At 36.1% G+C, this 27,250-nt stretch overlaps 1 protein-coding gene across 2 annotated transcripts in view; it reads right to left on the bottom strand.

The window, feature by feature from the left end:
• Positions 1 to 27,250, bottom strand: part of EXOC6 (exocyst complex component 6) — a 242,882-nt gene that overhangs the window by 86,479 nt on the left and 129,153 nt on the right. For both annotated transcript variants that reach the window (XM_047702238.1, XM_047702239.1), the window contains exons 15-17: positions 26,341 to 26,450; positions 18,174 to 18,285; positions 16,891 to 17,025 (exon numbers count right to left, since the gene is read on the bottom strand). In XM_047702238.1, the coding sequence (XP_047558194.1) occupies positions 16,891 to 17,025; positions 18,174 to 18,285; positions 26,341 to 26,450 (357 nt within the window). The remainder of the gene's footprint in view (positions 1 to 16,890; positions 17,026 to 18,173; positions 18,286 to 26,340; positions 26,451 to 27,250) is intronic.

Raw genomic sequence — 27,250 nt, 5'->3', positions numbered from 1 at the left:
TATTTAAAAAAAAAAAAAGTTGTAGAGATGCCTGGGTGGCTCAGTCGGTTAAGCATCTGCCTTTAGCTCAGGTCGTGATTCCAGAGTCCTGGGATCAAGTCCCACATCAGGCTCCCTGCTCAGCAGAGAGCCTGCTTCTCCCTCTACCTGCTGTTCCCTCTGCTTGTGCTCTCTCTCTCTTTTTCTGATAAATAAATAAAATCTTTTTTTAAAAAAAATGTTGTTTCCCTACACTCATTAGTGTCAGGTACCTAGTAATACTCAATAAATGCTTACTGAGTGAACTGCATGGAAACAACCACCAAACTGAAAACCCAAGCCAGCTTAAATTACTGTAGTTATCTGCATATAAGGGAGAAAAACATTGGGTATTAAACATTCACAGTATTTTTTTTTTAATGAAACAGTAAAGAAATGGAAAAGGGGGTCACATTTAATGTGCATTAGCCACAGCAGTAATATATATCTCTCTTTAACCTACTAGCATTAGGAGCACATATCCAAGATGGCAAATGCTTAGAGCCCAGAGAACTATGCCAGAACATACTTTTATTGATACCACTTAAATGTCAATTTCTCAAAACAATATAAATGTTTATTTATAACATTTACAGCTAGACTGCTATTCCAGAAGGAAGCCAGATAAGGGGAGCCTAAAACTCAGAACCCTACAGTTATTCCATAATACTCAGCACACTTTGTTTCTACCATAAGGCAAAGACAACTTGGAGTCTGATTGCTCCTACCCTCTACTACACCTACCTGTACTAAACTGCTCTGTACAACTTTTCTTGCTTTTCTGGGATGTCTCTCACATAGGCAGGAAGGGAAAGAGATGGCTGACAAAATTCTAAAATCCAGTATCGAGAGACTCCTCTCCTCCAAACTCACAGAGCTAAAGTACTTGGTGAAACTTTATATATATGTATCAATTTTTAAATGGTCATGCCTTTAAAAAATAAATTTAAATCCACCTCCAAAATGAATGATAAACTTCCTTTTAAGTTTATTTATTTGTTTATTGAATATTTATTTATTTAAGTAATCTCTACAGCCAACGTGGAACTCGAACTCACAATCCCAAGATCAAGAGTTGAATGCTCTTCTAACTGAGTCAGCCAGACTCCCCGGTGATATACTTAATTACCCTTTTTACTATATAGAATTTTATTAAAATAAAGGAGATATTATTTCACATTTTCCTGGATTTTTAAAGCAATTTGGGACAATTAAAACATTAACCAAAAGTTGAAATGGAGAGAGAAACCAAATATCTAGAAATTCTGAAGTAATGAGGGAAAAACACTGTATATATCTGAAGAAAGAAAAATGATATGATAATGAAACCACATTATCATCATATTTATAATTTTATATATAGTAAAATAAATTTATTATTATTATATGCTTTCTGGATAAAGTGACTCAATGCCCACTGATTTTCTGAAAAGGAACTAAGAAAAGTAAATGAACCACAAATTTATAATTTTCTGTTGTTATTATCTAGAGTTCTGCTAATTACAGCTGATCACTGAACAACATAGGTTTAAACTGCATGGGTCCTTATATATGAAATTTTTTTCAATAAAATATACATACAGTACTGTAAATGTATTTTCTCATGATTTTTCTGAGTATTTTCTCTAGCTTACTTTATTGTAAGAATATAGTATGTAATACATAAAGCATGCAAATATGTGTTAACTGACTTATCATTAACGCTTCCTGTCAACAACAGTAGGCTATTAGTAGTTTGGGAAAGTTAAAAGTTACATGGATTTTTGGGGGGCCTGACTGGCTCAGTCGGTAGAGAATGTGACTTTTGATCTTGGGGTCATGCATTCAAGCCCCACATTGGGTGTAGAGCTTATTTTAAAAAAAGAAAAAGTTATACATGGATTTTTAACTGCAGGGGGGTGGGGGGAGGTCAGCATCCCTAACCCCTACATTGTTGAAGGGTCAGCTGTAATCTATTTTTCTGAGATGATGCCAAGAGCAGCCTCCACTTTTCCCACAAACTATCCAAATTAAGATAACTTTTCTCAACATGATATATGTAATTTGGGGTAGAGGTATTTATATTTTCAAAAGTTTTTTTAAATACTTTCCACAGGGTATAATAGCAAACAAAGAAATCTAAAGCAGTAGGTGGCTGTGCTATGTGAAAGAAAAATTTCAGACAGTAATCCCAGGCAGGAACATGTTTTAAATTCAACACCTGAAAGAACCTTGCTAAGCGTTAAGGATTCTGCTTGATTTATAATCATTAGAAAACATGTACATGAACCACATGAACTGACTCATTACATTTTATTTTTAAAGAATAAGAGTAAAGGAAAGAAACAAAAAGCTTTCACTGTAGCTTTTCTTATATTTATACACAAGAATACACTAAATTATTTGATAAGACATTTCTAAAAAATATTTCTAATTGTAATTTAGAGACTGTTAAGAAAATTAGTTTGTACTTCCTAGTTAAGTTCTACTATAGTTGAAACCAAAATACTATCAATCCTATGACATCACCAGAAAGTCAGGAATATATCAATTAACCCCTACATTAATTTTTCTAAAGATTTAGCTTATAAACAAAGTAATTAATTCTTCCTCTGCTTGTTAAATAAACACCGCCCTCTGGAGGTAGAAATCTAGCATAATTTGAGAACTCTTTTTCATTTCAATATATAAGAATTAAATGATACCATACTAACAGTGGTTCTCAGCCACAGGTGTGCAAGAGCTACCAAAGGAATTTTTAAAAACATATACATACACAAACTCCAGCCTAGACCTCCTGGAACATGAGCATGTGTGTTTTACATACAAGTTAAGTCATAATAACTAAACATTTTAGGAAATATCTATGATTTCTCTCTCTCATCTATTCCCCCTTCTTGAATAGTCCCGAAATATATTTTGGAAAATCACTCTGCCCCCTTTTAGAGCTCCATCTGATCTAGATTGGACTGAATCTATATCTAGCCTCAAGGATGAACCCTGATGAATTTAGGTCAATTAGTAATTATCACACTCTAACCCACAGGGTGTTCCATAGCAGCTAGTAGAGGGACCCACTCACTCTTCCTTTAAAGACAACAGGGCTGGGGCGCCTGGGTGGCTCAGTCAGTTAAGTGGCTGCCTTTGGCTCAGGTAATCATCCCAGAGTTCTGGGATCGAGATCCGCATTGGGCTCCCTGCTCAGTGGAAAGCCTGCTTCTCCCTCTCCCTCTGCCTGATGTTCTGCCTACTTGTGCTCTCTATCTCTCTGTCAAATAAATAAATAAAATCTTTAAAAAAAATAATAATGACAATGGGCATGAGGATATAAGGTTTGGAACTGTATCTAGACAGCCATTTTGTTACCAGAAAGAGAGAGACTACAGCTGCTGGGGCACCATGTATAGCCTGACAATGAGGCCAATGCTGCATAAAGCAGAGCTGGAGGAATAGAGAAACTGGGTCCTTCGTGACATCTGCTGAGCAGTGGGCTTTAGCCTCACATGAAATCTTCCCTATTCTTGGACCTCCAGTTACATTTAGCTAACTAATTTCCTTTTATTGTTTAAGGCAGTTTGAGTTGGTTTTTCTGTCAGTTCTTCTCAATTTCCTGTTAAAAACCCCAATTAATTACAAGCATCTTATTTAAAACATTTTATTCAACATTCTAAAAAAAAAAAAAAAGGTTAACATTTCATAATACTCATTTGGAGCAAGGGAAACATTTCTTGACATCTTTCTGAGCCTTAAAAATTTAAGCCAGAGATGAAGTTGGGACTGTCAAAACGACAGTTATCTGCTATCCTCTCTAGCTAATTTCTTCCTGCACTACTTCAAGAAAGGATGCTCTAATAATCTATGACCTTGTTCTAGAAATACTAGTAGCATATACCATCTAACTCATTAGCCACTTTCACTATTGCCACTGTAGACAAAGGAGGAAAAAGTAGACATAACTAAACGCAGTACCCTAGGATTTAGTTATAATGGGGAAAGAGTGTGATTGGGGCAATAGAAAAGAAATACATCTAAGATAACTACAGATTTTCCAGGAAAGGAGGCAAGAAAAATGGTGCTACAGCTGCAAAAAAATCAGAGGCAGAAAGAAAAGCCTATTTAAGAAATTATTTTTTATTTAAATATTTTATATGTCAGTGTGATAATCAGGGGAAGTTATTCTATCTTCATATTTGGTACCTGAAATATATAAACTTAGTTGATAAGCAGAGGCAGGGTTTGAGAGGACTGACTCCATTTTTTAAAAAAAGCTCTACTGTGGGTGAAATGCTAAAATATCATTGCATGCTATAGAGAAATCATTCACAAAAAGAACATTCAATGCAGCAAACTTGTTTTCTTATTTTAAGAAATTGCCAGACATCCCAACCTTCAGCAACCACCACCTGATCTATCAGCAGCCATGAACACTGAGGCAAGACCCTCTGCCAGCAAATACTACACCTTGCTAAAAGCTTAGATGATGGTTAGCATTTTTTAGCAATAAAATACATTTTAATTAAGGTTTGTACACTTTTATAGACATAATGCTACTGCACACTTAAATTCTATTAGTATAGTCTTGTCTGCACAGAAACCAAGCAATTCATCTGACTCATTTTACTGATATTTGCTTTATGGCAGTAGTCTGGAACCAAACCCTCAGTATCTCCAAGGTCTGCCTTGCAGGTTTTCAGCTAGTATCAGAGTCTAGAATAATTTTTAAATCTAGCTTCTAGATTATCTAGCATTGTTATAGGCATTATAAATTGGATAATTTTCTAATGCTCAATTTACCTAAATTACCTCCATTTCTTTTTCAAAGGGTGGATGCTACATTTTACCTTTCTGGTTTTCAGGGGCTTTAGTACCTCAAAGGCATTAAAGAATGGCTTGGGGCTTTGTAGGAGCATCTGCCACTTTTTAGGTAATCCACGTTGTCTGTCATCAGGTTTCCAAATCATCTGATATAAATAGCTTTTTTAAGTACTCCTCAACCATTTCCTTCCCCATTCTATTTCTGCTTCCCACCACTTTTATATAGGAAGCACTTGCTATAATTAAGTGATTAACTGATTATAAATTACAGAAAAACAAACCAGAGCACTGTCATGTATCAATGGAGTTAAGGTGGTCTATGAATTTTGTTGATCTTCGTCCTTTGCTTATAGAACTGCAAAACACTTTCGTTTTTGTTAGCTTTTATGCTTTTGGCAAAGTAGCATCCCCACTATTTACTCTTCTGTATAACTGACTGAATTCTTCATCCTACTCAATAAATATTTAAGCTTTTGTTTTTTTCTGATTTACCTTTTAGGATTTTATGTCATTCAAATGTATTAAATCAGGTATAAGCTGATTTATATAGCCCTCTCTAATGAGGGCAGATAAGAGGAGAAGCTGGTGGTAATGGGTGATAAGAGAAAGAAATGCTCCATGCACTACCTTTACAAAATGACAATCAAGTTGCACAAATAAAACAAGAAATTGTAACAATCCACTGATAACACAAAAGACTATACACAGAGCATATAATCAGAATTTGAAATGCACCTGATCAGTCAAGAATACTGCAAGTGTTCTACTGAAGCAGTAATATATCAATTTTACATGTGTAAAATAATGTAATAATCATAATTTAAATAAATTCTAAGACTTCCTAATACTTTATACCTGACTAGTTTAAAATGTATGATTATGCCAGTTTATGAATTTATATCTTTAGTAATAAAAATTAATACAAATTTTATTTTACTCATACAGTAATACTTCAGTTATTCAGAGGTCACATATGCAGTTAAACAGGAAGGAAGGAAAAAAGTCTCTAAAGAGTCAAAATTGACATTATAGTTCACACAATAAATAAGTTGTAGTAAATTCTATAATGGAATGATACACTTTTTTTTTTTTTAAGATTTTATTTATTTGACAGACAGAGGTCACAAGTAGACAGAGAGGCAGGCAGAGAGAGACGGAAGCAGGCTCCCTGCTGAGCAGAGAGCCCGATGCGGGACTCGATCCCAGGACCCTGAGATCATGACCTGAGCCGAAGGCAGCAGCCCAACCCACTGAGCCACACAGGCACCCCTGGAATGATACACTTCTTAAAAATAAACAAATTAGGGGCTCCTGGGTGGCTCAGTGGGTTAAGCCGCTGCCTTCGGCTCAGGTCATGATCTCAGGGTCCTGGGATCGAGCCCCACATCGGGCTCTCTGCTCAGCAGGGAGCCTGCTTCTGTCTCTCTCTCTCCCTGCCTCTCTGCCTGCTTGTGATCTCTGTCTGTCAAATAAATAAATAGAATCTTTAAAAAAATAAAAAATAAACAAATTATAGCTAGATGCAATAGCACAAATGAAATATCCCAAATCGTGTTGTGTGAAAGAAGTTAGACACACAAGATGCATTCCGCACGATTCCATTTAAATAGAGCTCAAAAACAGAAAACATTAATCAGTGCTGTTAAAAGTCAGTACTGAAAGGAAGAAGAGACAGCGGCTAGGAATAGGAATGACAGAGGTTTCTACATTGGTATTAATGCTGTATTTCTTCACCTTGTAATTACATGAATGAGTTCACTTTTTTTCAATTTAAATAGAACTTTTTTGGGAGCAGTTTCAGATTGACAGCACAATTTGTGGGAAAGGTACAGAGATATCCGTACCCTCTGTCCCCCACATCTGTAGTCTCCTCCCCTATCTAAATGGCCCACCAGAATGGTACATTTGTTATAATCAATGAATTTACGCGGACACATAATTATCACCCAAAGTCCATAGTTCACATTATGATTCAGTTTTGGTACTGTACAGCCCATGGGCTTGGACAAACGTATAATGACATGTATCCACCATCACAGTGTCATCCGCAGTAGTTTCATTGCCCTAAAAATCCTCTGTGTGGGGGCGCCTGGGTGGCTCAGTGGGTTAAGCCACTGCCTTCGGCTCAGGTCATGATCCCAGGTCCTGGGTTCAAGCCCCGCATCGGGCTTTCTACTCAGCGGGGAGCCTGCTTCCTCCTCTCTCTCTGCCTGCCTCTCTGCCTGCTTGTGATTTCTGTCAAATAAATAAATAAAATCTTTAAAAAAAAAAAAAATCCTCTGTGTGCCACCTATTCATCCTCCCTACCACCGAACTACGGTAACCACTGATTCTTTCACTGTCTCCATGGTTTTGCCTTCGAATCATATAATACACAGCCTTTTCAGGCTGCTTTTTTTTTCCACTTAGTAATACAGCATTTAAAGTTCCTCCATGTCTTTTCACAGCTTGATAGCTCACTGCTTTCTAGTGCTGAATACCATTCCATTGTCTAGATATCAAAGTTTATCCATTCATTTGAAGGACATCTTGGTTGCCTCTAAGTTTTGGCAATTAGGAAGAAAGCTGCTACAAACATTCATGTGCAGGTGTTTGTGTAAACATAAGTTTTTGACTCATCTTGGTAAACAAACAAGGAGCGTAACTGTTGGATTGTATGGTAAGAACATGTTTAGTTTTATAAAGAATTGCCAAATTGTCTTCTAAAGTAGCTATACCATTTCGCATTCCCACCAGCAATGAATGAGAGTTCCTGTCGCTCCACATCTTTGCTAGTATCTGATGGTGGTAATGTTTTGGATGTTAGCCATCCTCCTTGATTTAATTTGCAATTCCCTAATAATATATGATATAAAACATCTTTTCATATGCATACTTGCCATTTGTATATTTTCTTTCATGAGGTGTCTACTCAGGTCTTTTCCCCATTTTTTAATTGTGTTGTTCATTTTCTTACTGTTGGATTTTAAGAGTTCTTCGTATACATATTTTGAGTAATAGTCTTTAATCTGGTGATGTCTTTTGAGAATATTTTCCTCCAATCAGTGACTTGTCCTCCTACATTCTATTAACAATGGCTTTCGCAGAAAAAAAGTTTTAAATTTTAATAAAATCCAGTTAATCAATACTTTCATGGGTGGGGCATCTAAAAAGTCATTGCCACCCAAGGTCATCCAGATTTTCTCCAATATTAACTTCTAGGAGTTTTGTAATTTCACATTAAGTCTATGATCCATTTTTGAGTTAATTTTTGTGAATGGTATAAGGTCTGTATCCAGATTCATTTCTTTGCAGGTTGTTCTAACACCATTTGTGGAAAAGACTCTGCTCTAACATATTGTCCTTGCCCTTTTGTCAAATAACAGCTAAATACATTTATGTGCATCTACTTCTGGGCTCTCTATTCTGTTCCACTGATCTATATGCCTGTTTTTTGGCCAGTAACACACTGTCTTTATAATAATCTTTATAATAAATCTTAAAGTCAAGTAGTGTTAGTTCTCCAACTTTGTTCTTCTCTTTTACTATCATGTTGCCTATTCTGGGGTTTTTCCTCTCCACAAAACTTTAGAATCAGTTTCTCAATATCCATAAAATAACTGCTGAGACTGTGATGAGGAATGCCTTGAATCTAAAGCTCAAGTTGGGGGCACCTGGCTGGCTCAGTTGGTAGAACACGTGACTCCTAATCTCAGGGTCATGAGTTCTAGCCCTACATGAGGAGTAGAGTTTATTTACTTACTAACTAAACAAACAAATAAATAAAGCTCAAATTGGGAAGAACTGACATCATGTCACTATTGAGTCTGTTAACAATAGGAAAGCTATTAACTTTTGTACATTAACCTTGTATCTTGAAACCTTACCATAGGGGCACTTGGGTGGCTCAGTCTTTAAGCATCTGCCTTTAGCTCAGGTCCTGGGTCCTGGGATCAAGCCCTGCATCGGCCTCCTTGATCAGTGGAGCCTGCTTCTCCTTCTCTCTGTACCCCTCCACCCTGCTTGTGCTTGCTCTCAAAAAAATACAAATCTTCAAAAAAAAAAAAAAAAAAGGAAAAAGAAAAGAAAAGAAAAGAAACCTTGCTATAGTTGGTAATTAAATTCCAGAAGAGTTTTTGTTTTATTCTTTTGGATTTTCTACATAGAAAATCATGTCATCTGCAAACAAAGATAACTTTATTTCTTCCTTCCTAATCAGTACATCTTTTATTTCCTTTTCTTGTCTTACTGAACTAAGTAGGACTTCCACTATGATGCTGAAAAGGAATGGTGAGAGGGAACATTTTTGACTTGTTCCTTAGTGGGAAAGCTTCTAATTTCTCACCATTAAGTATGTAGACGTAGGAGTTTTGTATATATTCTTAATCAAGTAAAGGAAGTTCCTCTCTATTCCTAGTTTACTGAAGAGTTTTTCTCATGAATGGGTGTTAAATTTTGTCAAATGCTTTTTTTGCATAAATTAATATGATCATGTTATTTTCTTTAGTTTGTTGATGTGATGGAATATATTAACTGGTTTTATTTATTGCTTTTTTTTTTTTTTAAAGATTTTATTTATTTATTTGACAGAGAGAGATCACAAGCAGGCAGAGAGGCAGGCAGAGAGAGGAGGAAGCAGGCTCCCTGCCGAGCAGAGAGCCCGACGTGGGGCTCGATCCCAGGACCCTGAGATCATGACCTGAGCCGAAGGCAGCGGCTTAACCCACTGAGCCACCCAGGCGCCCCTATTTATTGCTTTTGAAGATTTTATTTATTTATTCGAGATAGAGAGCAAGAGAGAAAGCACAAGCACAAGCAGGGGGAGGGGTAGAGGAAGAAGAGGAACAAGCAGGCTCTCCACTGAGCAGAGATCCCAATGTGGGGCTCGATCCCAGGACCCTGAGGATTATGACCTGAGCTGACGGCAGATGTTTATCCAACCAAGACACCCAGGCGCCCCACAGTAACTGGTTTTAAACAATTTTTTTTTTAAAGACTTTATTTATTTATTTGACAGAGATCACAAGTAGGCAGAGAAGCAGGCAGAGAAGCAGGCAGAGAGAGATAGGAGGAAGCAGGCTCTCTGCCGAGCAGAGAGCCCAATGCGGGGCTCGATCCCAGGACCCTGGGATCATGACCTGAGCCGAAGGCAGAGGCTTTAACCCACTGAGCCACCCAGGCACCCCTTAAACAATTTTTTAATTGAAGTATAGTTGACACACAATATTACATTAGTTTCAGGCATATAACATAATGATTCGACAAGTGTATGCATTATGCTATGTTCACCACATGTGTGGCTATCACCCGTCACCATGCATTGCAATTATAATACCACTGGCCATATTCCCTATGCTGTACCTTTTATTCCTGTGACTTACTCATATATTAACTGATTTTTAAATGCTGAACTAGCCTTGCATACATGGGATAAATCCCACTTGGTCATGATATAGAATTCCTTTTATAAGTTGGATTCAATTTGATAATATTTTGTTGACTTTTCCATCTATGTTCATGAGAGATATTAGTCTGTAGTTTTCTTGTAATGTTGTTTAGTTTTGGTATTAGGGTAATGCTGGCCTCATAGAATGAATTTGGAAGTATTCCCTCTGCTTCTATGTGAAAGAGATTGTAGAGAACTAGTATAATTTTTTTCCTTAAATGTTTGGTAGATTTCATCACTAAACCCATCTGGGCCTGGTGCTCTTTCTGTTTTGGAAGGCTATTAATCATTGATTGAATTTCTTTAATAAATACAGACTTATTCAGATTATTTATTTCTTCTTGTGAAACTGTTACTGTGCTTTAGCAGATTTTATCTGTCAAGAAACTGGTTCATTTCATCTAGGTCATCAAATCTATGGGCATAGAATTGTAAATAATCCTTTATTCTCCCTTTCTTTCTTGACCCACATGTTATTTAAAAGTGTGCTGTTTACCCTCCAAGTATTTAGGGATTTTCCAACTTAGCTTCTGTTATTGGTTTCTTATTTAATTCCCACTGTGGTCTGAGAGCAGATACTATATCAGATTTTTATTATTTTAAATTTTTTAAGATGTGTTTAGAATAAGGCTGTCTTGGTGACTGTTACATTTGAGCTTGAGAAGAATATATATTCTGCTGTTGTTAAATGGGGTAGTCTATAGATGTCAATTATATCCAGGTAATCCATAGTTCAACTATGTCCTTAATGATTTTCTGTTTGCTGGATCTGTCCATTTCTGACAGAGGAGTGCTAAAGTCTCCAACTATAACAATGGACACATTCATTTCTCAATGTTGTAACAATTTTTGCTTCACATATTTTGATTCTCTGTTGCCAGGCACATGTACACCATGGATTCTTATGCCTTCTTGGAAAAGTGACCACTTTATCATTATATAATGCCTCTCTTTATTCCTGTAACTTTCTTTACTCTGAAGTCTGCTATGTAGTAATATAACCACTCACTTTTTTGATTAGTGTGAACATGGCCTATCTTTATCTATTTAGTTTTAATCTACATGTGTCTTTATATTTAAAGTGGGTTTTGTAAACAACCTATAGTTGGATCTTGTTTTATTGATCCATACTGATAATCTCTTTCAGTTAGTATTGCTAGGCTACTGATATTTAAAGTGATTACTGATATAGTTGATTAGTATTTGCCATATTTGTTACTGTTTTCTATTTGTTGCATTTGTTCTTTGTTCCTACTTTTGTGTTTCACTCTTTTTCTGCCTTTTGTGATACTGAATATTTGCATGATTCTCTTGCATTCCCTTTCTTAGCATATCAGTTATGCTTTTTTGAAAAATTTTTTAGTCATTGCCCTAGAGTTTCCAATATACCTTTATAATTATGTCAAGTCCACTTTCAAATAACACTATACCATTTCATGTGTAGTGAGAGTATATTCCTCCCCCCTTGTATTACTGCTGCCATTCATTTCTCTTATACATAACAATGTATAAGTGTATACATACACATAAAGCATACACAACTGAATACATTATTATCATTTTGAACAAATGGTTAGCAATGACAGCAATTAAGAATAAAAAAATAATAAAAGTTTTCATTTTACCTTCATTTACACTTTCTCTGGTGCTTTTCCTTTCTTTATGTGGACCTGAGTTCCTGACCTAGATCATTTTGTCTCTGAAGAAGTTATTTTAACACTTCTTGCAAGGCAGGTCTACTGGCCACTAATGCCCTTAATTTTGTTTGTCTGAGAAAGTCTTTCTCTTTCAGTTTTGAAGGATAATTTCACAGGATATGAAATTCTAGGTTGGTGGGTGTTTTTCTCTCAACACTTTTGATATTTCACTCCATTCTCTTCTTGCTTGCATATTTTACAAAAAGAAGTCAGATATAATTCTTATTTTTGTTAACTCTGGGTAAGGTGTTTTTCCTTCTGGTTTCTTTCAGGGTTATCTTTAATTTTGTGCAGTTTGAATATGATATGCCTAGGTGTAATTATTTTGGTATTTATCCTGCTTGGTATTCTCTAAGCTTTCTGGATCCATGGTTTAGTGTCTGACATTAATTTGGGGGAAATTATCAATCAAAACTGCATCAGAGGGGCGGCTGGGTGGCTCAGTGGGTAAAAGCCTCTGCTTTCAGCTTGGGTCATGGTCCCCGGGTCCTGGGATCCAGCCCTGTGTCGGGCTGTCTGCTCAGTAGGGAGCCTGCTTCCCTTCCTCTCTTTCTGCCTCTCTGCCTACTTGTGATCTCTGTCAAATAAATAAATAAATAAAATCTTTTAAAAAAAAAATACTGCATCAGATTTTGCTTCTGTCCCTTTCTCTCTTTTTTCTTCTAAACATATTCCCATTCTATATATGTTTACCTTTTGTAGTTGTCCCACAATTCTTGGATATTCCGTTTAATTTTTTTTTTTTTTTTTTAGTATTTTTTTTCTCTTTGTCTCTCTGTTTTGGAAGTTTCTATTGACATATCCCCAAGCTTAGAGATTCTTTCCTCAGCTGTGTCTACTCTATTAATGAGTGCATCAAAGGCATTCTTCATTTCTGTTATATTGCTTTTGATCTCTAGTCTTTCTTTTTGACTTTCTTAGACTTTCCATCTCTCTGCTTACATTACCCATCTGTTCTTTCATATTGTATACATTATCCATTATGTCCTTAGCATATTAATCATAATTTTTTAAAAATTCCCCATCTGATAATTCTAATATCCCTGACATCTGAATCTGGTTCCAATACTTACTCTACTCTTCAAACTGTGCTTTTTGTCTTTTAGTCTTCCATGAATTTTTTTCTTGACAGACAGACATGACGTACTAGGTGAAAGGAACTGCAGTAAGACTTTAGTAATGTGGTGGTAAGGTTTAGGGGAGAGGAAGTGCTCTATAGTCATGATTAAGGTCACAGGATTTTTTGTTGTTGTTATTGTCTTAATTTTTATTATTTAAGTATAGTTGACTGGGTCGCAGTCTTTAAGTAAGCTTTGCTCCTTGGATATAAAACTTCACAAGTGCTTCTCATTTCTACCCCTTTGGTGGAACAAGATGGCTATAGCAGCTGGAGTTGGATATTTCCCTTCCCCCAATCTGATTAGGCTCTGATAAAAGAAAACCAAATAGTTCAGGCACTGGTACATAATTTCTTTTGAGGTTAGGTCTTGTTAAGTAGAATAGAATACTTGAAGAACAGAATGCTCTGGTGTATTTCAAAATGGTTCTTTTTCCTTCCCCATTGCTGGAAGCACAAGAAGATTATTCTTCAGTCTTCACTGGAAGAAGCTGGTAGAGCTCCAGGAGGGACAACTCACAAAAGTGTGAGCCCCACCCAGATGGGGTCCCCCTTGAGTTTTAACTCCCTAACTTGTCCACACTGAGCCTCCAGCAATTCATTAATACAGTCCAGGTTTTCCAATACTAATTCCTGTGGAAATTTATGGCTCCATTAAATTGTGGTTCTCTGTATTTTTCAGTCTGTCTCTCTCCAATTTGGGGACCAGCAGTTTGCCCTATGATCTCACTTCTCTGAAAGATCAAAGAAATTTATTTTTCAGTTTTCTCAGTTTTTTTACTTGTCAGGACACAGTGACAACTTCCAAGCTCTTTGCATACTAGAATGGAAACTAGAAGTCTGTATTTACCTTTAATAATTAATTGAGCTATATATAACTTTTACATATATAAATTGTGCATATATATATGTTACACTTAATTTTAAAAGATTTTGTAACAACAACAAAAAAAAAGATTTTGTAACAGTCCATGTACTATGTCCTTGCTCTATAGGATGAGAATTTCAAGCTCATGATCAAAGACAACTTACCACTGTCACTTTAACCATAATTCTAAAAAAAACTTCGCTACACAGTCATCAACAGATTTTAAAACAGCAAATTAGAAAAAGAATCAGAAGCATATTCCATGTAGGCACTTACAGTTGGAATCACGGCCAGGGCTTTTTAGAGTGGCAGGTTGGAAAAACTCCCTGGAGCAAAGTTAAAGAGCTCTGATGCAAAGAAAAACTGGGCCGTTTCTCTACTATATAGATTAGAAAGGTAATGGTATTCCCATCTTTCCCCCTCCATTCTGATGCAAATCTTTTCAGTCAGAAGTCTTAAAGTAGCTCTCAGTGTGGGTTCAGGTTAATTTCAAAAAGCTGAGGTACTGCTTGAGGCTAGAACTAGTTACTTAACCTCTTTTGTATCACTCACAGATTTAGCAAAATAAAGGCATGCTAACAAGAGAGTTTATATAATATTTCATAAAATAAGCAAAGGTAAAAATCAAGGACTTTGTGTATGCATCTGTGTTTTTTGGAGGGGAAAAAAATGGGGTGTGGGTAAAAGAACCTTTAAATGCTTATTTCCATAATCACTGGGCAACTAAATAGGAATATGTTTGCTCGGGTCACTGGACTGAAAAAAATTAGGCTAAGAGGTGAACTAAGCAATGTATGCTAAAGTCTGTAATCAAGACTGTACTTTAATCAGCTCCTTGAAAGAGGTAATAGACTGACTGTTCCCTAGGAATGGAAATTCCCCCCAATCTCACTCAATAATTCACTTTCATACTGATTTAATAACTCTCGCTATTGAATTGCTTCCTTATATTATAGTTTAAGACAAACTCCCCTTGAAACATACAAAAAGGTAGAAATGAGAACAGCTCTTGTTCTCATTTCATAAAATAGAAAGGTTTACTGAGTTCTGTGTGAAAACAAAACAAAAAACAAGGATGCTCTACTATTTGTACAGGCTGCACTTGATTTTCTGATTTCCAAGAAAACCCAATGAGTATTCTATAGCAATTACAGTTTCAACTGAATTATCTATAACTTAAGGGACCACTGGAATGATGAACCAGAGCCAACATATCTAAACATTCCCTCCCAACAGGCAGATTTGAGGAAGTATAGTTCTAAGATCCCTTAATCTAAAAGCATCATGTTCCAGTGTCTTGGTTCTTTGACTTATAAATGAAAAGGAAATTTGCTTGAGGATCCCTAGATATACCAGATGTCAAGGCAATTCATGTTTTTTTTTTAAGGCAATTCATGTTTTAATGAGAGTACAGAGTAAGCTTGTTAAATTTAATGTTAACAGTTAAATATGCTTACAACTCCAGTCCTTAGCAAATCTCTTCTTGACAGTATATGAGTAACATATGGACATAAGGGTAGAGAACAATAATGAAAAAGAAGAAAGATTGTGTAAAGTCCAATATAAAAGAAAATAATTTGTCATTGGATTAGAAAAATATGCAAAAACTTGTGGACTTTCCTCCCATGTTATAGTACCTAACACAGCATATTGTCAAGTGTCTTTTTTTATAGTTTTTTTCTCCTATGAGCTTCTCGAGGCAGGGATACATTTTTATATTTTCAGCACGTAATAGAGCACTCAGAGCATAGATGATGTACAACAAATGACACTACGCTAAGTATCCTCTTTAAACTCCATAATAATTGTATGACATAGATAATACATTACTACACAAATTTTATAGGAAAAAAAAAAAACCTGTGAAACATTACAGTTGAAAAATGTGCCCAAAGTCACACAATAGTCTAACTCCAGAGTATATTGCCCTTGATTACTGTACTATACTACCTGAATAAATCAATGTCTGCTTTGTGAAGTTTCTGTCTTGGTAACATGGTAACACTTTAATAAAAAACTTAGAAAGGAATATGAGGTTAAACTAGCCAGCCTAGGGGCACCTGGTTGGCTCAGTTGGTTAAGCATCTGTCTTCAGCTCAGGTATGACAGGGTCCTGGGATTGAGACCCACAGCCAGCTCCCTGCTCAGCTCCCTGCTCACCAGAGAGCCTGTTTCTCCTTCTGCCCCTCCCCCTGCTCATGCTTTGTCTCTCTACCAAATGAATAAATAAAATCTTTAAAAAAAAATTAAACTAGCCAGCCTATTTTAAAGATAAGAGATCAGTAAGTGGTTTATATTAATTTAATAAACTGGTCAATGAAAAGGGATTTATATTATAAGATTATGCCAGGGTCTCATCTATATGACCCCAAATCAATAAAATTATGAAACAGTTTATAAAACAAATTAATGAAATTATTCAATCTACCATTCTTCTTAAAACAACCATTAATTAATCTTTTGGGATAGCACACAGTATTATATAAACAGAAATCTTTCCATTCAGAAAAACGTAGGACTTTGGTAACATGTAAAAAGGTAATATTTATTTTTCTTCAGATCAGAGTTAATAAAGAATATAAAGCCAGTCTTACACTTATCTAATTCATCTTACATTTTTAATTTCCAAACACACACATGTATACACATTACATATAAAATTAATTATGGAACTGTGAGACATTAACAGAAATCCAGTTAGGCTGATTTAGCAATACTGTAAGTCTTCAAAACATGAACAAAGTGTAATATAGCTGTGGAAAATCAATACATTTTTCTCCATTTTAGGGATGATGTTTAAAATGCCAGAAGGAAACTCACATTTATCTATTTGTTGTTGACAATGATTAATCTCTAATTTTCAATGGTTCAGAATATAATGGAATCAAGTGTATGATAAAAATTGTCTTATATTTTTAAAAATTTGCTTATAGTAATAGAAATAAAACTTTTTGGTCGGATTTTTACATACCTTAAAAGTAGAAAGTCCATAAAGTCTTGTGGTATGAACAGTCTCTTGAGAAATGTTTGTAATATTAGTTATAAAGTCCTCAAGGTATTTGCAAGCTTGTTCCAAGTGTGTTGTGTTTATGATGATTTGCACTAGCTAGAAAATACAAAATAAATCTGTTAAAATGTAGGTTACATGTACACAAAACCATCTGGTTTATGAAAATGAATTATTATTTTCAGCAATTATACCATTTCTGCATAGTTACAGCTTTATAGGATACAAGGGATTATCTGATTTCAAAAGCCTGCTGCAAATACTATAAATGCTATAATTAAAAAAAAATAATCGGGGCGCCTGGGTGGCTCAGTGGGTTAAGCCGCTGCCTTCGGCTCGGGTCATGATCTCAGGGTCCTGGGATCGAGTCCCGCATCGGGTTCTCTGCTCAGCGAGGAGCCTGCTTCCCTTCCTCTCTCTCTGCCTGCCTCTCTACCTACTTGTGATCTCTGTCTGTCAAATAAATAAATAAATAAATAAATAAATCAAGAGTCTAACTGCCGGGCACCTGAGTGGCTCAGTGGGTTAAGCTGCTGCCTTCGGCTCAGGTCATGATCTCAGGGTCCTGGGATCGAGTCCCGCATCAGGCTCTCTGCTCAGCAGGGAGCCTGCTTCCCTCTCTCTCTCTCTGCCTGCCTCTCTGTCTACTTGTGATCTCTTTCTCTGTCAAATAAATAAATAAAAAATATTTAAAAAAATTAAAAAAAAAAAAAGAGTCTAACTGCCAGTTAACTTAGAACAACTCTTAAAAGTACTTTTCCAAATTTTATACATTTACCAAGTAAAAAAATGAGTATTTTCATTTTTCATAGAAAGTCTGGCAATCACAAATCAACATATATGTTCTAATATTCTCCATGTAAACCCTTTCCCCTCACATAGCTTGAATTTACACTCAAAACAAATCCACTTCTACTAATAAATTCAAAATAGATAGGGCGTCTGGGTGGCTCAGTTGGTTAAGTGTCTGACTCTTGATTTTGGCTCAGGTCTTCATCTCAGAGTTGTGAGATCAAGCCCCATGTGGAGATCTGTGGTTAGCAGGGAGTCTGCTCAAGATTCTCTCTCTCCCTATTCCTCTTCCTCAGCCTCTCCCCACACATGCCTATACCCTCTCTCTAAAATAAATAAATCTTTAAAAAAAAAATTAAAAAAAATAGAAATCTAGTTTTACAGGATGATATTTAGCAATAACATACATTTTTTTTCACATAATGAAAGATTTAACTAGTATTTTTTTTACCTACCTCTGTCAAACCTATATGAGGTTTTCTAATAAGGTTCAGTAAACAGCTATTCAAAGTTCTGGTCAGCAGCAGATTTGTAGATTTTCTAAGCATATCATCTATTTCTGTTGAGCTAAAAATAAAAGTTGATTATTATTTTGCTTTCCACAAAGGTATAGTTAGGTTCCTGAATGATTTAACACAATTAACTAAAATAATTTGCTCTACCTCATTCTTTTAAATCTTTAAATAAATTATCCAAATTTATTAAATCTCCAAATTCAATTCTGTCACAAAAGCAACATTTTCAACAAAGCAGAATGTTCATTTATGGCATAATTTAAACGTATTCCATTAACCATTACAATAAAACCATGGGGGTACTTAGTAAAAAGGGAAATAAAATTATTCTTAAATTATGACTCCACTTGGGGTGCCTGGATGGCTCAGTGGTTAAAGCCTCTGCCCTCGGCTCAGGTCATGATCCCAGGGTCCTGGGATCGAGTCCCGAATCGGGCTCTCTGCTCAGCAGGGAGCCTGCCTCCTCCTCCTCTCTCTCTCTGCCTGCCTCTCTGCCTACTTGTGATCTGTCTGTCAAATAAATTAAAAAAAAAAAATCTTAAAAAAAAAAATTATGACTCCACTATGGGATACTTCTAAAGACACTTCAAATACAACTACAGCTAAAATTATTTTTAAATGTAAACTGATGTGAGCTCTTTCTAGATATAATTAATTACTAGATTTAACTTTATTTTTTTTTTTTAAAGATTTTATTTTATTTATTTGACAGAGAGAGATCACAAGCAGGCAGAGAGGCAGGCAGAGAGAGAGGAGGAAGCAGGCTCCCTGCTGAGCAGAGAGCCCGATGCGGGGCTCGATCCCAGGACCCTGAGATCATGACCTGAGCCGAAGGCAGCGGCTTAACCCACTGAGCCACTCAGGCGCCCCTAGATTTAACTTTAATAAAATGAAGCTATCATGTCCACTGAGATTTTTTTTTTTAAAGATTCAAAGAAGTAAACATAATTACCTTACACTAGTTTTAATTTGGTGCAAAGAAAAAAAGAAAACTCTATGATATTTCTTAACATCCTCAAGATTGCTAGGCTAGCACTAACAAGCTTTTTATTTTCTCCTAACCACTAGACCTTTGATTTAAGTAAACAATGACTTCTTCATATATATATTAATATATATAGCTTCATTATCAAAAGGATTATACTGTCCTTACACTAAGTTTTCTCAGTCTCAGCACTGTTAACATTTCATACAAGATAATTCTTTGCTGTGGGGCTGTCCTGTGCTTTGAGGATGCTTTGAAGGATGTTTAGCACCATTCCTGGCCTCTACCCACTAGATGCAAGTAGCTCCCTTCCCCCTAAGTTGTGACTTGGAGCCCAAAGACATTGCCAAATGTACCTGGGCTCTCAGGGTGGAATTACTCCAGCTGAGAACCACTGCTATACAGACTAAAATTTTAGCATCCTTTCTCTTTTATTAAAACATTACTCTTTTTTTTTTTTAATATTTATTTATTTGACAGAGAGATACAGCGAGAGAGAGAACACAAGCAGGGGGAGTGAAAGAGGGAGAAGCAGGCTTCCCACCAAGCCGGGAGCCCGATGCGGGGCTCGATCCCAGAACCCCGGGATCATGACCTGAGCCGAAGGCAGACGCCTAACGACTGAGCCACCCAGGTGCCCCTAAAACATTACTCTTAATAATCCATGAAGCAGGGGCGCCTGGGTGGCTCAGTGGGTTAAGCCGCTGCCTTTGGCTCAGGTCATGATCTCAGGGTCCTGGGATCGAGTCCCACATAGGGCTCTCTGCTCAGCGGGGAGCCTGCTTCCCTCTCTCTCTCTCTGCCTGCCTCTCCATCTACTTGTGATCTCTCTGTCAAATAAATAAAAAAAAATAATAAAATCTTAAAAAAAAATAATAATCCATGAAGCACAAATATTTATAGTTTATATTTATTTTTTAATTGCAAATAGAGCAAGATTTGACAAAACACAGGTACTTCTCACTACTACTCCAATGTTCTCCATTTTAACGCAGGCATTTTTATCAATATCTGCTAAACCCTAACTCTAACATACCTAAAAGAATATTTTTCTGATTTTTTACAACTAAAATCAAGACTTCCCAGACTTACCAGTAGGGTTTCAGGGTTACTTGACAACAAACTCTGGGACAGAGAACTCTTGCTAATCTATCAACAGTGTCCTAGAACAATCAGTATACTCACCCTGTCAAAAAAGAGGTTGTTGCCTACTCCTCTGGTTTCTTTTCTGACACACTCAAATTATGCTTACAGACACCCTGAATAGCATACTTCTCAGAAGAAAACTTATCCAGTATAGATAATGCCTTCTGTTAATTTCCCTGAACTTCCTTGATGCTGAGTCAATGCATACCTTTTTCTTGCTTAAGTAAAAGCAGAGAAAGAAAACTATCAGCACCTATGTCCTATTTGTGCTAACAAGATTTACCTGACAATGACCAGTATTTCCCCCATCAGGTTTTTATCTCAACTGAGCAATATTTTCCTTAACTCCTTGTCCTTTGAGCTTATATAACCTATATTCTTCCTACATCTTAAAAAACATTTCATAATTAAATCTTAATTATAATAAACCTCTTAAAATATTATATAGCTTAATCTCTCATGCAAACTGAAAATTTCTTACAGATCATATTAGGTCCAGATGTTTCCTCTGTGACCAAGTAGTTGAGACTTTGAAGTCTCTTCATGAAGTCATTTCATTCTCCAGCCCTACTTTTATTCATATATAAAAAGAAACCCAAACATTTGTAATAAAAAGCTCTGAGGCATCTTCTGGTTCTAAAAATCAAACTCCAAATATGTTTAAACATAATAAAAGAGCTTTAAACCCAGAAAGTGATTTTTTCCATAACTTTTTAATGACAAATAAAAGAACAAAGGAACTCTAATAGCTCAATTTCAGATCACAGATACAAATTTTTAAAATAAAAATGTATGTCAGAAACCTGATGATCTAGAATAAATTTAGATTTACATATTTTAAAATAAACTATGCTGTGCTGTCTCTGTAATCTGAACTGTCACTCTCTTATTAACAAAATGAAAATAGCCAATGTATTTAGTAAAGCATAATTTTTTAAAAAATGTAAACATAAAAGCCTTGTTGAATGAATAACTTATGATCATAGAGAGTTCATTAGAATGATTAGATACTGAACTAACAAAAGTGACAAATACTCTTGTAAAAGACAGAGGGGAAAAAACCTGACAATCTTTTCTGCCCCAGCATTAGTCCACAACACTGACTTCCTGAAAGGCTAGGAGTTCACATACAAAGTAAGAACTGAGGTGCCAATTCTAGTTCTAGTAAGACAATAGGGAGGCTTTAGGGAAAATTAGACATAATGTTATGACTAATGACTTTTATCTTTGGTGTTATAAATGCAGTAAAAATATCAGGTAACAATTAAATACCCAATGTCTCTCCTCTATAAATAAAACAAAAGTTAATTGCAAACTGTTAGGGCTCTATACTTTCTACAGTTTAATAATATCTTAATTAGATATCAGTCCTATTTTTCAATAATCAACATTTAGATTACGTAGTAAAAAGTATATATTAGGATATGCAAGTTGTATACACTACCTATTTAAAAAATGTTAAAGTAATCTACATTTAAAGTAAAAGATGAGAGGAACCAATATTATAGAGCAAAGACTGCAGCTTCAAGAATAATTCTGGGGACGCCTGAGTGGCTCAGTGGGTTAAGCCGCTGCCTTCGGCTCAGGTCATGATCCCAGGGTCCTGGAATCAAGTCCCCCATCGGGCTCCTTGCTCGGCGGGGAGCCTGCCTCTCTCTCCGCCTCTCTCCCCACCTTTGCCTGCCTCTCTACCTGCTTGTGTGCTTTCTCTCTCTCTTTCTGACAAATAAATAAAATCTTTAAAAAAAAAAAAAAAGAATAATTCTGAAATACACCATTTGAGCCAAGTTGTAGGATGACTGTTAAAAAGATACTTGTTTCTCCTTTTCACATGCATATATGTTTAGAACAGATGAACGCATGCATCATTGTTTTCAAAGATGACTAACTACAACCGGAATCTATTTGAGAGTATATGAACAAATTCAAGTCCACCCAAAGGTAGGTCAAATTGTTAATTTCCCTTAACTTCACCTTCTAATTATTCCTAAGTACCAGGTAATAGCAGGCTCTTAAATACTTCTTGCTTATGTTCCTTCCTCCTCATCACCACCTCATCACCACTGATCCTATTTCAGTCTTTCTTCATCTCCCTTCTTGAACCACTGCCTTCACTAGTTCAACATGATGATTTTTTTTTAATCCCACTCCAATCTATCATTCACACTGAGGTCAGAGTAAACTGACCTATAGAATATAACTCTAATAGAATATAACTCCAATAATGTCATTCCTTACTTAAAAATTCTCCAACTATTCCCTCATGCTTACAAAATAATATATAAACACTACAAATTCCAGTCTCATGTCTAATAATGTAATATCCCATCCTCTCTGAAGTAACTATGTGTTTACCATATGCCAGGCACTATGCCGTGTGCCTTATACACCTGCACTACCTCGCTTAATTCTTACAACCACTGTATGAACTAATTCACTCATTTTACAGATGAGGAAACTGCAATTTAAACAGATTAAGTGACTTGCTCAACATCCTACTAGAACTAGTGAGTGCCACCATCAAGACTCAAACTAAGGTCTAAATCTGAAGTTTATATTCTTTTTTTTTTTTAAGATTTTATTTACTTATTTGACAGAGATCACAAGCAGACAGAGAGGCAGAGAGAGAGAGGAGGAAGCAGGCTCCCGGTGAAGCAGAGAGCCTGACGTGGGGCTCGATCCCAGGACCCTGAGATCACAACCTGAGCCGAAGGTAGAGGCCTCAACCCATTGAGCCAACCAGGCACCTTGAGGTTTATATTCTTAACCACTGTATTATAGTGCCTCTGTCCAAATAAAAAATTTAGAGTGTTAAAAGAAAAACAAGACAGGCATAAATTACTGGTGGCTCTCAGACCATTTGAGTTCTACTGTTGAAAACTACCATCACAGTAATTTGTTATTCATTTTCAGTTAATACTCTCATTTATCCATTGGTTTTCAAGTGCTAGATCGTATCATGCTGTGCAGTACAAAGAATTTTATGATTGAAGTTAAAAGCTAATGTCTTTGAAATGTATCTTTAGAGACTTTGGTAAAAGAGGTGGTAGAATATAGTGAAGCTTAAAGAGCTTAATGCAGTGGTTCTTCAAGTGCAAAATGCATCAGAATTACCCAGAGGTCTTGGTAAAACCCAGGGCCCCACCTCAGATTCAATAGGTCTGAGGTGGCATTTCTAACAATTTCCCATGTGATGCTAATGCTGCTGGTCTGAGGACTACACTTTGAGAAATACATAGCACAACTGATACCATTCATTAGGTATTAATCTTCCTTTTTTCCTTTTTTCTCCAACTCATACATTATCAGGAGCAAAAATTAAGAAATCTTTTAAAGATCTCTATTTGCAAGGAAAAAGCAGTGTAAGACCTAAAATCAGGTAACTAACTCTTTTAGGCTGGCAGAAGACACATTTCTTCCTCCACTTATTTATATGCTCTTAATTTTTTTTAAAGACTTTATTTATTTATTTGACAGAGAGAGAAATCACAAGTAGGCAGAGAGGCAGGTAGAGAGAGGGGGAAGCAGGCTCCCCGCCGAACAGAGAGTCCAATGCGGGGCTTGATCCCAGGACTCCGAGATCATGACCTGAGCTGAAGGCAGAGGCTTAAACCACTGAGCCACTCAGGCACCCCTCATATGCTCTTTAAATCCAAAATAGTGGTAGCTTACAATAAGAGACACAGATACAATAAAATAAAAACAACTGTCATTGTTCTGTTTCAGCTTGAAAAATAAATGACTGTTATACATGTACTGCCTTCATGCCTTTCTTATGACTTAAAATTCACAAGAGTTTCATGCTGAAAGGTATTTCCTGCTATTCAAGATGCAAATTCAGAAGAATAGAATTCAGAGAGAGAGACTGTGAAAGCCAGCTTCACCACTCTCTCCTCCAGAGTGTATTCACAATTAGAAATACGTCATGTGACTATAATGCAAGGTCCATCTAGGTAGCTGGAACAAAGGTGGCATAAAGATTAACGTTCTAACATTAACTGGTTGTTCCTTAAATGCCAGATACTTTCACTGATATAGGAGTCAGAAGACTTCTTCCTTCATCCCAGCTCTCTAACTAACTAGCTGGGTCATTCTGGATGACATAGCCTCTCTGAGCCTCAGTTTCCTTGTCAGCAAAACAGGAATAACATCACATTTCCCAACTCCATAAACATAGGGTATTACTTCATCACACCAGATAAATGGTATTCTCTCATCTAAAATCAAGTTCACTATAGCTACCAACAATTACTGTACTGCTCTCCATTACTGAGTATGATACCAATTTGCTACAATATTCTTTAATTCCGTTCGTTTTTTTAATCCTCACTTTAAACCTAATTAAGGAAAAACAAAACTATTAAGAATATCAGTTTTTTGACAAATGAATAACACAAAGTAGGGATATTGTCTAGTTACTGGTAACCTGAGCAACAGAAAAACTGAAATAAATAAATAAGATCTACACAACTAAAGAAAAAGGGGAAAAAAAGAAAGAATATTGGAAAAAAATTTAACCACAAATCCAAGGTGTGACTCTTATTTGGACGCCAACTACAGCAGCCCAAGTGTCCACTGACAGATAAAAGGATAAAGAAGAAGTGATACACACACACACACACACACACACACACACACACACACATAAACAGAATATTATTCAGCCATAAAAAAGAATGAAATCTTGCCATCTGGAACAACATGGATGGAGCTACAGAGTATAATGCTAGGTGAAATAAATCAGAGAAAGACAAATACCACATGATTTCACTCATATGTGGGATTTAAGAAACAAAACAAATGAGCAAAAGAAGAAAAGAGAGAGAACAAACTGATGGTTATCAGAGGAAGAGATGGGTGAAACAGGTGAAGTGGATTAAAGAGCAGACTTATAATGAGCATTGAGTAATGTATAGAACTACTAAATCACTACATTGTATACCTAAAACTGATATAACACTGTATATTAACTATATGAATTAAAATTAAATTAATTAATAAAAGCTCTAAAAAGAGTAACAGTAGCAAACTGCTAGCAAACTGCTAGCAAACAAACATACCAATGGTAAAAAGACATCTTGGGGGCAATCAAGAAAATAGTGATATGGACTAGAGAATTGATGTTATGGAATAGTATTAATTTTGTTAAGTGTGATGTTTAAATAATGAAATGCCTTTATTCTTTTAGAAACACATACTGTTTCCAGGGGTAAAATGTCATTATTTCTGGAATTTTTTTTTTTTAAGATTTTATTTATTTGTTAGACGAGAGAGAGAGATCACAAGTAGGCAGTGAGGCAGGCAGAGAGAGAGGGGGAAGCAGGCTCGCTGCTGAGCAGAGAGCCCGATGCAGGGCTCGATCCCAGGACCCTGAGATCATGACCTGAGCCAAAGGCAGAGGCTTAACCCACTGAGCCAGCCAGGTGCCCGTGGAATTTGTTTTTTAAAATACTCAGCAAAGGGGTGCCTGGCTGGCTTAGTTGATTACCTCTTACTCTTGGTTTTGGCTCAGGTCATGATCTCAGGGTCATGAGATGGGCCCCATGTAGGGCTCCACACTGAACACAGAGTCTGCTTGAGATTTTCTCCCTCTCCCTCTGCCCCTTGGGTACGTGCCCTCTCTCTCTCTCTCTCCCTTTCTCTCTCAAATAAATAAAATCTTAAAAAAAAAAATAAGATAAAATACTTAAGCAAAAAAAAATTTAAGAAAATATGGCAAAATGTTTATTATTGTTACAGATACTGAGAACATAGGAGTTTCCTATCTCTATTTTTATGTAAGTTTCAAGATTTACATTATAGAAAGTAAAAAATACATACCATCAAATTTATAGCAACTTAACCTCAATGTTACTAAAATGTGCAAGCCTTTCCAATGAGATAATAATCCATTAAAGAATCAAGGCCAGAAAATCAAGTGTTACTGTTTCATAAAAATAGCTATGATAAAGATATATTTCTTATTAGTAAACTTACCTCCGGTGAAGTGACTCTGAAAATTTAAGGCTAGCATAAATAAATTCTTTAACTTGAATGTAAATATGAGGCACTGACTGAGACATGGGAAATTTCTTTGGGAAAGATTGCTGTAGAAAGAAAAACAAAGTTAATACTGTTTTTGAAATTTTAGAGAAAGATATTCTACTCACCTAAAAATATAAAAATTAAATTGCTTTCACATTTGAATAGGAAATAACAGCATCTCAAAGCCTACTCTTATATTTCTCTGTTATGCTTAAGATTTTAAAGAAAACCAGAAGTTTATTTTTAGATTTTACTTATTTATTTGAGGGAGAGAAAACGAGTGGGAGAGAAGGGCCAAGGGTGAGGGGAGAGGGAGAGAGAGAGAAAGAAAAGCAGATCGCTGCTGAGCAGAGAGCCTGATGTGGGGCTTGATCCCAGGACCTGGAGATCGTGACCTGAGCCAAATGCAAATGCTTAACTGACTGAGCAACCCAGGTGTCCCAAACTGAAATATTTCTGAAGAAAATAAAGTGGCAACTGACCTGTCTCTTAAATCATGTAATAAAACTTCTAAGAAGCAGAGAAAGCATATATCAATATCATTGTATGTTCTGATAATAAGTATCCTGAAAAAGATGCCTAGCTCTCTGTTGATTTGCATTCATAATACAAGAGTCAGGTTGGCCATGAAAGTTATGGGCCATCTTCCTGGCTCAGTATCATCAATTAATTCTAATGATTCCCCTCGCTCCCTTTCAGTGAAGGCTTGACACCAATTCAACAAGATATCCATTTCATTCCATAATTCCTGTAGTACCTTACAGCAGTGCAGCCAATGATTTACAGCGTACCTTTTGGATAAACTGCTTTATTAGCCTCTATCTATTGGCAAATTCTCAGTCTCTAAAAGGTAAATTCTCTC

Source organism: Lutra lutra, chromosome 14, assembly GCF_902655055.1.
Source record: "Lutra lutra chromosome 14, mLutLut1.2, whole genome shotgun sequence".
Classification (NCBI taxonomy): Eukaryota; Metazoa; Chordata; class Mammalia; order Carnivora; family Mustelidae; genus Lutra; species Lutra lutra.
Note: the sequence above shows the minus strand (reverse complement) of the source record. Positions and strands in the feature narration are given on the sequence as shown.